This window comes from Cetorhinus maximus, chromosome 22 (assembly GCF_964194155.1).
Source record: "Cetorhinus maximus chromosome 22, sCetMax3.hap1.1, whole genome shotgun sequence".
NCBI classification, from domain to species: Eukaryota; Metazoa; Chordata; class Chondrichthyes; order Lamniformes; family Cetorhinidae; genus Cetorhinus; species Cetorhinus maximus.
The window spans coordinates 61,981,613-61,994,258 of NC_135900.1; the positions used below are offsets into that span (position 1 = coordinate 61,981,613).

At 44.1% G+C, this 12,646-nt stretch overlaps 1 protein-coding gene across 1 annotated transcript in view; it reads left to right on the top strand.

Moving 5' to 3' along the window:
* Positions 1–12,646, top strand: part of LOC144696326 (ubiquitin carboxyl-terminal hydrolase 47-like) — an 83,046-nt gene that overhangs the window by 30,251 nt on the left and 40,149 nt on the right. The window contains exon 6 of the mRNA XM_078567543.1: positions 9,248–9,391. Coding sequence (XP_078423669.1) covers positions 9,248–9,391 — 144 coding nt within the window. The remainder of the gene's footprint in view (positions 1–9,247; positions 9,392–12,646) is intronic.

Consider the following 12,646-nt stretch of genomic DNA (forward strand, 5'->3'; position numbering starts at 1 on the left):
ACTCCCCACTGAGTGCGTCTCTGATTATAGTCACTCCCCACTGAGTGCGTCTCTGATTATAGTCACTCCCCACTGAGTGCGTCTCTGATTATAGTCTCTTCCCACTGAGTGCGTCTCTGATTATAGTCTCTTCCCACTGAGTGCGTCTCTGATTATAGTCACTCCCCACTGAGTGCGTCTCTGATTATAGTCACTCCCCACTGAGTGCGTCTCTGATTATAGTCACTCCCCACTGAGTGCGTCTCTGATTATAGTCTCTCCCCACTGAGTGCGTCTCTGATTATAGTCTCTCCCCACTGAGTGCGTCTCTGATTATAGTCACTCCCCACTGAGTGCGTCTCTGATTATAGTCTCTCCCCACTGAGTGCGTCTCTGATTATAGTCACTCCCCACTGAGTGCGTCTCTGATTATAGTCACTCCCCACTGAGTGCGTCTCTGATTATAGTCACTCCCCACTGAGTGCGTCTCTGATTATAGTCTCTCCCCACTGAGTGCGTCTCTGATTATAGTCACTCCCCACTGAGTGCGTCTCTGATTATAGTCACTCCCCACTGAGTGCGTCTCTGATTATAGTCACTCCCCACTGAGCGCGTCTCTGATTATAGTCACTCCCCACTGAGTGCGTCTCTGATTATAGTCACTCCCCACTGAGTGCGTCTCTGATTATAGTCTCTCCCCACTGAGTGCGTCTCTGATTATAGTCTCTCCCCACTGAGTGCGTCACTGATTATAGTCACTCCCCACTGAGTGCGTCTCTGATTATAGTCTCTCCCCACTGAGTGCGTCTCTGATTATAGTCTCTCCCCACTGAGTGCGTCACTGATTATAGTCACTCCCCACTGAGTGCGTCTCTGATTATAGTCACTCCCCACTGAGTGCGTCTCTGATTATAGTCTCTCCCCACTGAGTGCGTCTCTGATTATAGTCTCTCCCCACTGAGTGCGTCTCTGATTATAGTCTCTCCCCACTGAGTGCGTCTCTGATTATAGTCTCTCCCCACTGAGTGCGTCACTGATTATAGTCACTCCCCACTGAGTGCGTCTCTGATTATAGTCACTCCCCACTGAGTGCGTCTCTGATTATAGTCTCTCCCCACTGAGTGCGACTCTGATTATAGTCACTCCCCACTGAGTGCGACTCTGATTATAGTCACTCCCCACTGAGTGCGACTCTGATTATAGTCACTCCCCACTGAGTGCGTCTCTGATTATAGTCACTCCCCACTGAGTGCGTCTCTGATTATAGTCACTCCCCACTGAGTGCGTCTCTGATTATAGTCACTCCCCACTGAGTTTGTCTCTGATTATAGTCACTCCCCACTGAGTGCGTCTCTGATTATAGTCACTCCCCACTGAGTGCGTCTGTGATTATAGTCTCTCCCCACTGAGTGCGTCTCTGATTATAGTCACTCCCCACTGAGTGCGTCTCTGATTATAGTCACTCCCCACTGAGTGCGTCTCTGATTATAGTCTCTCCCCACTGAGTGCGTCTCTGATTATAGTCACTCCCCACTGAGTGCGTCTCTGATTATAGTCACTCCCCACTGAGTGCGTCTCTGATTATAGTCTCTCCCCACTGAGTGTGTCTCTGATTATAGTCTCTCCCCACTGAGTGCGTCTCTGATTATCGTCACTCCATTATATCCATTTTGTTGTGCATGGTACAGCATTATGAACAGCTCTTATTGGAAAAGATGACTCTTGTGAATCTGTACACTTCACAATGGCATTCTTTCTTCTTTGCCACTCTGCTGTTTATTACTGCTTACATTGTTACCCTGTCAATCTTTACTCTGTTGCTCTGTTCGCTCTTCGCATTGTTACTCATTTACCCTTCCTATTGTTATTCTTCTCTAATATTACTCTGCCATTTATTTTTCTCAGTGTCACTTTTCTCATTGTTTCTCTCATTTACCTTTGCCTTTGTGACTTTTCTCCTTATGACTGTATTGTTTATTCATCACCTTGTTACTCAGTTAATTTGTGCTCTTCACATTGCCCCTCAGTCAATCTAGCTCTTCATTGTTATTCATCACATTGTCATTCTGTCAAATTTACTCTTCTCATGTCACTCTTCATGCTGTCATGAAGGTCTAGAGGCATTAATTAAAATTAGTTGTTCAATGTATTAACTAGATTCTGAAAGAGAAATTTGAAATCATTTGGATGATGGATGGGCTGGAGAGACCTGTTTCTTGCAATTCCTGCACCGCCTGCAAACCTCAGAACACTTCCAGGGAGTGGGAGATTTGGAGAGAGGTGGGGTCAGGGAGTGGGAGATTTGGAGAGAGGTGGGGTCAGGGAGTGGGAGATTTAGAAAGAGGTGGGGTCAGGGAGTGGGTTATTTGGAGAGAGGGGGGGTCAGGGAGTGGGAGATCTGGAGAGGGGGGTGTTGGGGAGAGGGAGGCTTGGGAAGCTGGATTGGCAGCAAGCAGGAGGCACTATGAGTAGAAAGTTACATTTTTCTTTTAAAACAAAATAAGTTAAAAATGGAGAAGTTATTTAATTTACTGATGTAGGAATTTAGCAGTGTAAAATTTGCAATTTAGAGCGTATACTGTTTTAATAATTGTTGTTTACCTGATAAGGAAGGTCCTACAGAACCTAACTGCAGTTTAACATTGACACCTGTGGGAGCCAATGTTTCACTTAAAGTCCTGATTTCAGGGAGGCAAACATGACTTTGTGAGAACTTACAGTAGTGAGAGAGGGACATAGAGGAGCAAATCTGCAGAGAAATCACTGAGATGTGCTGTAAGAGTGGCGGTACCAAATACCAGTTGGATTCAGGGGAGGCAGTAGTCTGTTGGTATTGTCACTGGACTGGTACTCCAGGGACCCAGGGTAATTCTCTGGGCACCCGGGTTTGAATTCAATAAAAATCTGGAATTAAAAATCTAATGGTCACCATGAAACTATTGTTGCCCAGCCAGCAATGCTCACATCCCGCAAATGAATAAAAAAGAGTAAGGAGTTCAGGAGAACCTCTTTGACCAGGATCTTGTAGGGAAGCGGCATTGCTGGGTCTAGTGTTGGGAAATGAGGTCAGCCGAGTGTCTGTGGGAACGCTTGGGTAAGAGTGATCATAGTATCATAAGGTTTAGATTAGTAATAGAGAAAAGCCTGTAATGATATGAGAAAGATTGGAATTAGCCCTTTTCTAACCAGGGTGAAATGGAACCAAAGACCGACAGAAAAAACTGTAAAGGGGCAATAAGTGATCTTTAAGGAAGAGATGCTTCAGTTACAGGCTAGCTATATTCCAACAAGGCTGAAAGGCAGGAGAACCAAAACCTGGGCTGCTCGGGTGATGAGGTAGATGGCAATGAAGACAAAACAATAAAGAGGGTATATGATACATGTCAGGTGAGTTATTCAGGTGAGAACCAAGCCTGATCCAATGAGGAGGAATGTGAAAAGGAAAATAAGACTGGCAAAGAGAGAATATGAGGTTAGAATGGCAGTTAGCATCAAAAGGAACCCCCAAAATCTTCTACAAGCACATAAATAGTGCTGTAAGTGGTAAAAGGCAAAGCGGCTTCGATTAAGGACAAAAAGGGTGATATATGCTCAGCGAAGCAGGACAAGGCTAACCCATTTAATGAGTATTTTGTATCAGTGTTTACTAAGAAGGAGGATGCTGACAAAATATTGGTAGAAGTGGAGACGGTAGAGGTAATGGATGGGGTGAAAATTAATCGGCAGAATGTATTGGAAAGGATGGCTATACTCAATGGGTAAGTCGCCTTGTTCAAATGTTTTGTATTCCAGGTTACGCACAGAAGTGGGAGTGGAGATAGTGGAAGAGCTTGCTACATGGGGGAGGTGCCAGAGGAGTGTAACACTCTTATTCAAGAAAGCTCTGTTAGGCCCCAATTTGAGTATTGTGTCCAGTTCTAGTCACCACGCTTTAGGAAGGAGGGGAGGATCCTCAAGAGGGTGTGGAGGAGATTTACCAGAATGGTTTCAGGGATGAGGGTATATTAGCTCCAAGGTTGGGTTGGAGAAGCTGGGGTTGTTCTCCTTGGAGCAAAGGAGATTGAGGGGGGGTTTCATAGATGTGGACAGGATTATGGCAGATTTAGATAAGGTAGACAAAGAAAAGCTGTTCCCATTGGCTGATGGTGCAAGGACTAGGGGACATAGATTTAAGATTTTGGATAAGAGATGCAGGGGGGATGTGAGGAGGAGCTGTGTAAAAACACAGCGAGTGGTAATGACCTGGAACACACTGTCTATGAGGGTGGTGGAAGCAGAAACAATGCAAATTGGATGGGTACTTGAGGGGATTGATCTTGTAGGGTCATGGTGATAGAATAGAGGACTGGAACTGATTGGATGTTCTGTAGAGAACCAGTCTGGACTCAGTGGACTGAATGGCCTCCTTCTGTGCCACAATGACTCTATGATTATACTCTATTACTGTTACTCTCCTCATTGTTACTCCCCACATTGTTTCTCTACACTTTATTACTCTGTCAGTGTTTACCCTTGGCATTGTTACTTTTCTCATTGCTACTCTGTTTATTCTTCACTATGAATAGTAAAAGGCAGAGTAACAATGTAAAGAGCAATTTTTAAAAATTCTTTCATGGGATATGGGCTTTGCTGGCTGGGCCAGCATTTATTGCCCATCCCTTGTTGCCCTTGAGAAGGTGGTGGTGAGCTGCCTTCTTGAACCGTTGCAGTCCATGTGGTGTAGGTACACCCACAGTGTAGGTGTGCTGTTGGGGAGGAAGTTCCAGGATTTTGACCCAGTGACAGTGAAGGAACGGTGATATATTTCCAAGTCAGGATGGTGAGTGACTTGGAGGGGAACTTCCAGGTGGTGGTGTTCCCATGTGCCTACCGCCCTTGTCCTTCTAGATGGTAGTGGTCGTGGGTTTGGAAGGTGCTGTTGCAGGAGCCTTGGTGAATTCCTGCAGTGCATCTTGTAGATGGTGCATACTGCTGCTGCTGTGCATTGGTGGTGGAGGGAGTGAATGTTTGTGGATGTGGTGCCAATTAAGCGGGGCTGCTTTGTCCTGGATGATGTCAAGCTTCCTGAGTGCTGTGGGAGTTGCACTCATCCAGGCAAGTGGGGAGTGTTCCATCACACTCCTGACTTGTGTGCCTTGTAGATGGTGGACAGGCTTTGGGGAGTCAGGAGGTGAGTAACTCGTTGCACGATTCCTAGCCTCTGACCTGCTCTTGTAGCCACAGTATTTATATGGCTAGTCCAGTTCAGTTTCTGGTCAATGGTAATCCTAGGATGTTGATAGTGGGGGATTCAGTGATGGTAATGCCATTGAATATCAAGGTGCAATGGTTAGATTCTCTCTTGTTGGAGATGGTCATTGCCTGACACTTGTGTGGTGCGAATGTTACTTGCCACTTGGCAACCCAAGCCTGGATGTTGTCCAGGTCTTGCTGCAGTATCTGCATGGACTACTTCAGTATCTGAGGTGTCATGAATGGTGCTGAACATTGTGCAATCATCAGTGAACATCCACACTTCTGACCTTATGATGGAAAGAAGGTCATTGATGAAGCAGCTGAAGAGTATACCCTTCACATTGTTGCTCCTGACGTATGTGCTCTTCACATTGTTGCTCTGGACTGATGGTATAGTTTCTAAATTTGCTGATGATGCAAAGATAGGTAGGAAGGTAAGATGCGAAGATGACATAAGGAGTCTACAAAGGGATATAGATAGGTTAAGTGAGTGGGCAAAAATCTGGCAAATGGAGTATAATGTGGGAAAATGTGAAATTGTCCATTTTGGTGGGAAAAATGAAAAAGAGGCTTATTAGCTAAATGATGAGAGGTACAGAGCTCAGAAATGCAGAGGGATTTGGGTATCCTAGTGCATGAGTCACAAAAGGTTAGAACTTAGGTGCAGCAAGTAATTAGGAAAGCTAATATAATGTCATTGTTTATTGCAAGTGGAACTGATTACAAAAGTAGACAGGTTATGCTTTAGTTATTTGACATTATATTACTCTTTTGATGTTTAGTATTCACACTATTACTCTGTTTACTCTTCACATTATTGTTTTTTCATTTGCTCTTCTCGTTATTCTGCGAATGTTTACTCTTCACATTGTTACTCTGTCTTTTCTCAATGTTACTCTATTACTCTTCACATTGTTACTTTGTCTTTTCTCAATATTAGTCTGTATTTTATTCTTCACATTGTTACTCTGTCTTTTCTCAATGTTAATCTGTCTTTTACTCTTTACATTTTTACTCTGTCTTTTCTCAATGTTAGTTTGTTTTTTACTCTTCACATTATGACTCTGTTTTTTTACTCTTCACATTGTTAGTCTGTTGATATTCATTATTCACCTAACATATCATCCCACCCCACAGCTATAATTGTTTCTTTAATCAATCTTTATCTCATCTAAAAACCCTGTAACCAGGAATGTTGAGCTGCCATTCCTGCCCTTCTTTCAGCCGGGTCTCAGTAATATTTATGATATCATTTCCCACATGTCATCCTGTGCTCTCAGCTCTCCTGCTTTCTTTCCTAGACTTCCTGCATTGAAGTATATACCACTAAGCAAACTCCCTTATTGTGAATTTTCTAACCCTTGTTTCCACTGCCGCCGTCCAGACACACTTGCTATCTGCCTTCCATTTCTAATTTATTCTTCTTTTTCCAATTTATTCTTCACATTACTACTCTGTTGATGTTTACACTTTACATTGTTACTCTTCACATTGTTACTCTTATTTATTCTGCACAATATTACTTTCAACATTTATTCGTCACATTGTTACTTTAGTCAATGTTGACTCTTCATATTGTTACGATTCCCTTGTTACATGCTTGATGATTGCACTTCACATTGTTATTGTGTCAACATTTACTGTTCACCTTGTCCCTCTGCACTCCTTGGTCCCTCTCCAGCGCTGGTCATTCTGTCTACGTTTACGCTTGATGTTGTCAATCAGTCATGCACACTACACATTGTTGCATCTAATGATGGGATATTTAACATTATTACTTTGTCATTGTGTATTCTTCACACTATTAGTTCTCCTTGTACACGCTTTCTGATATTGTGGATATGCAGTCATCGCATTGCTTGGTATTGTGGAGATGCTTTCCTTACATTCATACTCCATTATTGTGATGTTTATTCTTCACATTGTTGATCTTGATTTTACATTGCTATTCTGTCAATATACATTTTCACACAACTTTAGGATGTGCATTGCTAACTTCTTTTGATTTGTACCAATGCTTTTTTACTTCTGACAAAGTATACTCTTCGCATTGTTGCTCCTGATGTGTATGCCCTTCTCATTGTTGCTCCTAACGTGTGTACCCTTCGCATTGTTGCTCCTAACGTGTGTACCCTTCATATTGTTGCTCCTGATGTGTATGCCCTTCGCATTGTTGCTCCTGACATGTGTACCCTTCGCATTGTTGCTCCTGACTTGTGTATGCCTTTGGCATTGTTGCTCCTGATGTGTATGCCTTTCGCATTGTTGCTCCTGATGTGTGTACCCTTCGCATTGTTGCTCCTGATGTGTAGCCTTCGCATTGTTGCTCCTGATGTGTATGCCCTTCGCATTGTTGCTCCTGATGTGTGTACCCTTCGCATTGTTGCTCCTGACATGTGTACTCTTTGCATTGTTGCTCCTGATGTGTGTACCCTTTGCATTGCTGCTCCTGATGTATGTACTCTTCGCATTGTTGCTTCTGATGTATGTACTCTTCGCATTGTTGCTCCTGACGTGTGTACCCTTTGCATTGTTGCTCCTGACGTGTACTCTTCGCATTGTTGCCCCTGATGTATGTACTCTTCGCATTGTTGCTCCTGACGTGTGTACCCTTTGCATTGTTGCTCCTGACGTGTGTACTCTTCGCATTGTTGCTCCTGACGTGTGTACTCTTCGCATTGTTGCCCCTGACGTGTGTACTCTTCGCATTGTTGCCCCTGACGTGTGTACTCTTCACATTGTTGCTTCAGACTGATGGTATGGTTGTTAAAGTTGCTGATGACACAAAGATAGGTAGGAAAGTAAGATGTGAAGAGGACATAAGGAGGCTACAAAGGGATATAGATAGACTAGGTGAGTGGGCAAAGACCTGGCAAATGGAATATAGTGTAGGCAAATGCAAAATTGTGTATTTTGGCAGGAAGAATAAAAAAGAAGCTTATTATCTAAATGGTGAGAGATTACAGGGCTCTGAGATTCAGAGAGATCTGGGTGTCCTAGTGCATGAATCACAAAAGGTTAGTATGTAGGTGTATCAAGTAATTAGGAAAGCGAATATAGTATTGTTTATTGCAAGGGGAATTGATTACAAAAATCTAACCTGTCCAACCTTTCCTCATAGGACAACCTGCCCATTCCTGGTGTTAGTCTAGTAAACCTTCTCTGAACTGCTTCTAATGCATTTACATCTTTCCTTAAATAAGGAGACCAGTACTGTACACAGTACTCCAGATGTGGTCTCACCAGTGCCCTGTACAACTGAAGCATAATCTCCCTACTTTTGTAACCAATTCGCCTCACAATAAATGATAACATTCTATTAGCTTTGCTAATTATTCGCTGTACCTGCATATTAGCCTTTTCTGATTCATGCACTAGGACACCCAGATCCCTCTGAATCTCAGAGCTCTGTTGGAGTTTAGAAGAGTAAGAGGTGACTTGGTTGAAGCAATCCTGAGGGGTCTTGACAGGGTGGATGTGGAGAGGATGTTCCCTCTTGTGGGAGAATCTAGAACTAGGGGGGTCACTATTTAAAAATAAGGGGTCACTCATTTAAAACAGAGATGAGGATTTTTTTTTCTGAGGGTCGTGAGTCTTTGGAACTCTCTTCCTCAAAAGGAAGCAAAGTCTTTCAATATTTTTAAGGCGGAGCTAGATAGATTTTTGATAAGGAAGAGGACATAAGGAGGCTACAAAGAGTTATGGATAGATTAAGTGAGTGGGCAAAGACCTGGCAAATGGAGTATAATGTGGGCAAATGTGATCAGGGATAGGTGAGAATGTGGAGTTGAAGTGACAATCAGATCAGCCATCCCTAGTTGCCCTTGAGAAGATCTCAAGGGGGCCGAATGGCCTCCTCCTGCTCCTAATTCATATGTTCGCATTTATTGGTGCCCCTAATGTGTGGACTGTTCACATTGTTGCTCCAGATGTGTGGACTCTCCCCTCTTCACATTGCTGCCCTCTGTTCATCACCATTTGTTACTGTTTTTGGAGTAATATCTAATTTGTCTTTATCTTGCCTCCCGGCCAGGTTAAGGAGATGAAGCGACTTTATGAGATAAAAGTGGAGCAGTTTGTGAAGTGTGACTCTGGTACAGTGACTGTGAAAGACAGCAGTTTGTTGAGCCTCCCTTTGCCGGTGCGAGAGATAGGACGTGGTGGAGTGTTTACTCTGGTAGGTGGAGCTCATCATATTCCCTATATCCGGGGACAAGGTACAGGCTGCTGTTTATCCTGAAGGGGGAGGTGGCATGGGGGGGGCGGGTGGGGAGTGCAGGCTGGTGTTTATCTCCTGGGGGTGGGTACAGGCTAGTGTTTATGTCCCGCGGGGTGGGCGGTACAGGCTGGTGTTTATCTCCTGGGGTGAGGGGGCATTGTGGTAAGGTACCCTGTCCCTTTAAGAGAATACAAGAGTACTGATCATGTGATGGCACTGACGAATCACAATACAGCGCGGGAAATTGGGAACTGTAAGTCTAGCTCTGGAGGTTTCTGGGCGAGCGCATATGATCTGGTCTCTGCCCCATGTCTCAATAAACCATCACTGTTTATTCTTACATCAGTCTCTCCCTGTTATTGATTGCAAACAGCAATTGAGGAGAACATAGGAAGGTGAGCAGTTAGAGTTTGGTTGACAAGCGAACTCACCAACCCAAGACATAAATGTCGCAACGAGGATAAAAACATTGCAAGACCCCTGGGTGGGAGTCCACAAGACGTGTGAGAAAAGCATTGGAAAGAGCACCTGTACTTAACGTATAAAATAGGCGACAGCCGGCAATCGGAGCAGAAAGCAGTGCTGCAGTTTAACATTAAAAACCCTGCACAATCACGATCACTGAGATCCTGCCAAAACCCGAAAAGAGCACGAACTCCAGCAGAGAAAAGCCGACAGCTGCAGAGACAGAGTTAAAAGAAAAGGTGACTGTGCTTAAAGCAGCAATACATTTAAAAGGGTAAATATATGAAAAACAGCTATGGACTGAAAATTATAAGAGACCCCAGAGAGAAGGCGACTCCATGGTGAGCCAAACACCTAAATTCGTCATCATCTGGAAAGCCTATCAGAAGTGCAGTCTCCTTGCAGTTGTTCACAATACCGCAGTTCGGGCGTGTCGATCCATTCGACCCTATTGCAGATGACTGTTCTCACTATGACGAACACCTAGTGTTCTTTTTTACCGCTAACGACATCGCGGGGGAGGAGAAGAAGAAGGCGATTCTTTTGTCCTCATGCGGGAGCAAAACGTGCGGACTGATCCGCAGCCTTACGTCCCCTAGCGCCCCAGACTCAAAAACTTTCAACGAGTTAATAAAAATTGTACAAAACCACCTGAGACTAAAGCCCTCAGTTTCTATGAACGCTTCAAGTTCAATTCAAGGAACAGGATTCCAGAGGAGATAATAGTTGACTATGTGGCCATCTTAAAGGCATTAACTGAGCATTGTGAATTCGGAACGTCCATTAGTGATATGTTGAGAGACAGGCTGATATACGGGATTTGAGATGATACTATCCAAAGGCGTTTGTTCGCCGAACCTTGTCTAGACTTCAATAAGGCATTAGAATTAGCTACCATGATGGAGAGTGATGTTAAAAATTCCGAAATTAAAAAAGAGATACAAATGGCGCCGTCCATCCAGTTGAGCGGGACAATCCCACAACAAAAGGTGCGGAAACTTCGGACTCCACGGAAAGGCAAGAAACGCTCCCTAGCTCCAGATCATTAAAAAAACAATGATACTGCAGTGAAAACCCACAAAATGAACGAGAGAAATACATCCAGGCCTCCTGTGAGCAAACGACAGCTCAAACAAGTCAAGTGCTTTTTCTGCCACCATTATGGCCGCATAATGTGGCACTGCAGAGAAAGGATAAAACAACACTATAAAGGCAGAAGGAAAAATTGTGAGATATGCCTCATGGAAGAGCCAGAAGAAATAGAATAAGACATCCATTCATTATATAACCTCAAAGTGGGTAGAACAGCCAATCCAAGTAGTCATTACAGTTAACGGACAACCCGTTAAGGTGGAAGTTGATACGGGAACGTTGATGTCTGTCATTGGAGAGCATACAATTAGATATCTGAGTAAAGGAACCCATCCTTTGAAGTTTCGGACATAAAGCTGAGGATATACACGGGTGAAGAAATAAGACTGAAAGGGTTATGTTGAGCCTCGGTGACATATGGAGATCAATTTGAAAGGTTGCCCTTGTTAGTGGTAGCCAGAGAGGGACCCAGCTTTATAGGTCACAACTAGCTCGAAAAGATTAAATTGAAATGGGCCAAAGTTTTTCAAATTACAATGAAAGACTTACGGGAATTGTTGCAAAAGTATGCCTCTGTTTTCGGTGACAAGTTAGGAAGAACTTGGGGGCTATAGGCCAGGATACATGTAGACAACCCCCAGGTTTATAAGAGCCAGACCAGTCCCTTACACTTTGCAGGACAAGGTAGAAACCGAGTTGGACAGACAGGAGAAATTGGGCTTCCTACAGCCAGTGCAGTTTGCTGAGCAGGCAGCCCCCCTTGTACCTGTGCTAAAGCCAGACCAAAGTGTATGTTTGTGCGGTGACTACAAACTATAAATAAAGTGGCCAGACTGGATAGACACCTAATACCCAAGGAGGAGGAGTTATATTCACAGTTGACAGGGGGCACCACATATCTGAAATTAGATATGAGCCATACTGAGCAGCAGGTAGAGCTGGAAAAGGACTCGAGAGAATTTGTTACCATTAATACGCACCATGGATTGTATCAATACACAAGGCTGCCCTTTGGGGTCTCCTCTGCGTGCGCTATTTTTCAGAGGGCTATGGAAAACCTGCTTCAATGTTTACCCCATGTTGTCGTTTACTTGGACGACATTTTGGTCACTGGACTAGCCGATGAGGGGCACTTAGCAAATCTGGAGGAGGTGCTTAAACAATTTGCCCCAAGCGGGGGTAAGCTTAAAGAAGGAAAAATGTCTGTTTCAAGCCAGAGAGGTAACTTACTTGGGCCACAAGGTTGATGTGCAGGGCCTGCACCCTGTGGAAGAGAAAGTCCAGGCCATTCATGAGGTGCCTGCACCGAGAAATACTATAGAGCTTAAGGCCTTCTTGGGCATGTTAAACTACTGTGGCCGATTCCTCCTGAATCTTTCGACTGTCCTGGCCCCATTGTACTTAAGTCCTGGCCTACTTAAGAAGAACCAAAAATGGAGTTGGCAAACTTTGCACCAGGATGCCTCCCTGAAAGTGAAGCCTCTGTTGAGATCATTGGCCCTGTTGGCCCACTTCGACCTTAAAAAGCAGTTAATTTTAACATGTGACCCGTCCCCTTATGGCTGTTCTTTCACATCGGATGGCAGATGGATCAAGAGGCCTATCGGTTATACACCTCGCACACTCCGTGTCACAGAGCGACAATATTCCCAAATT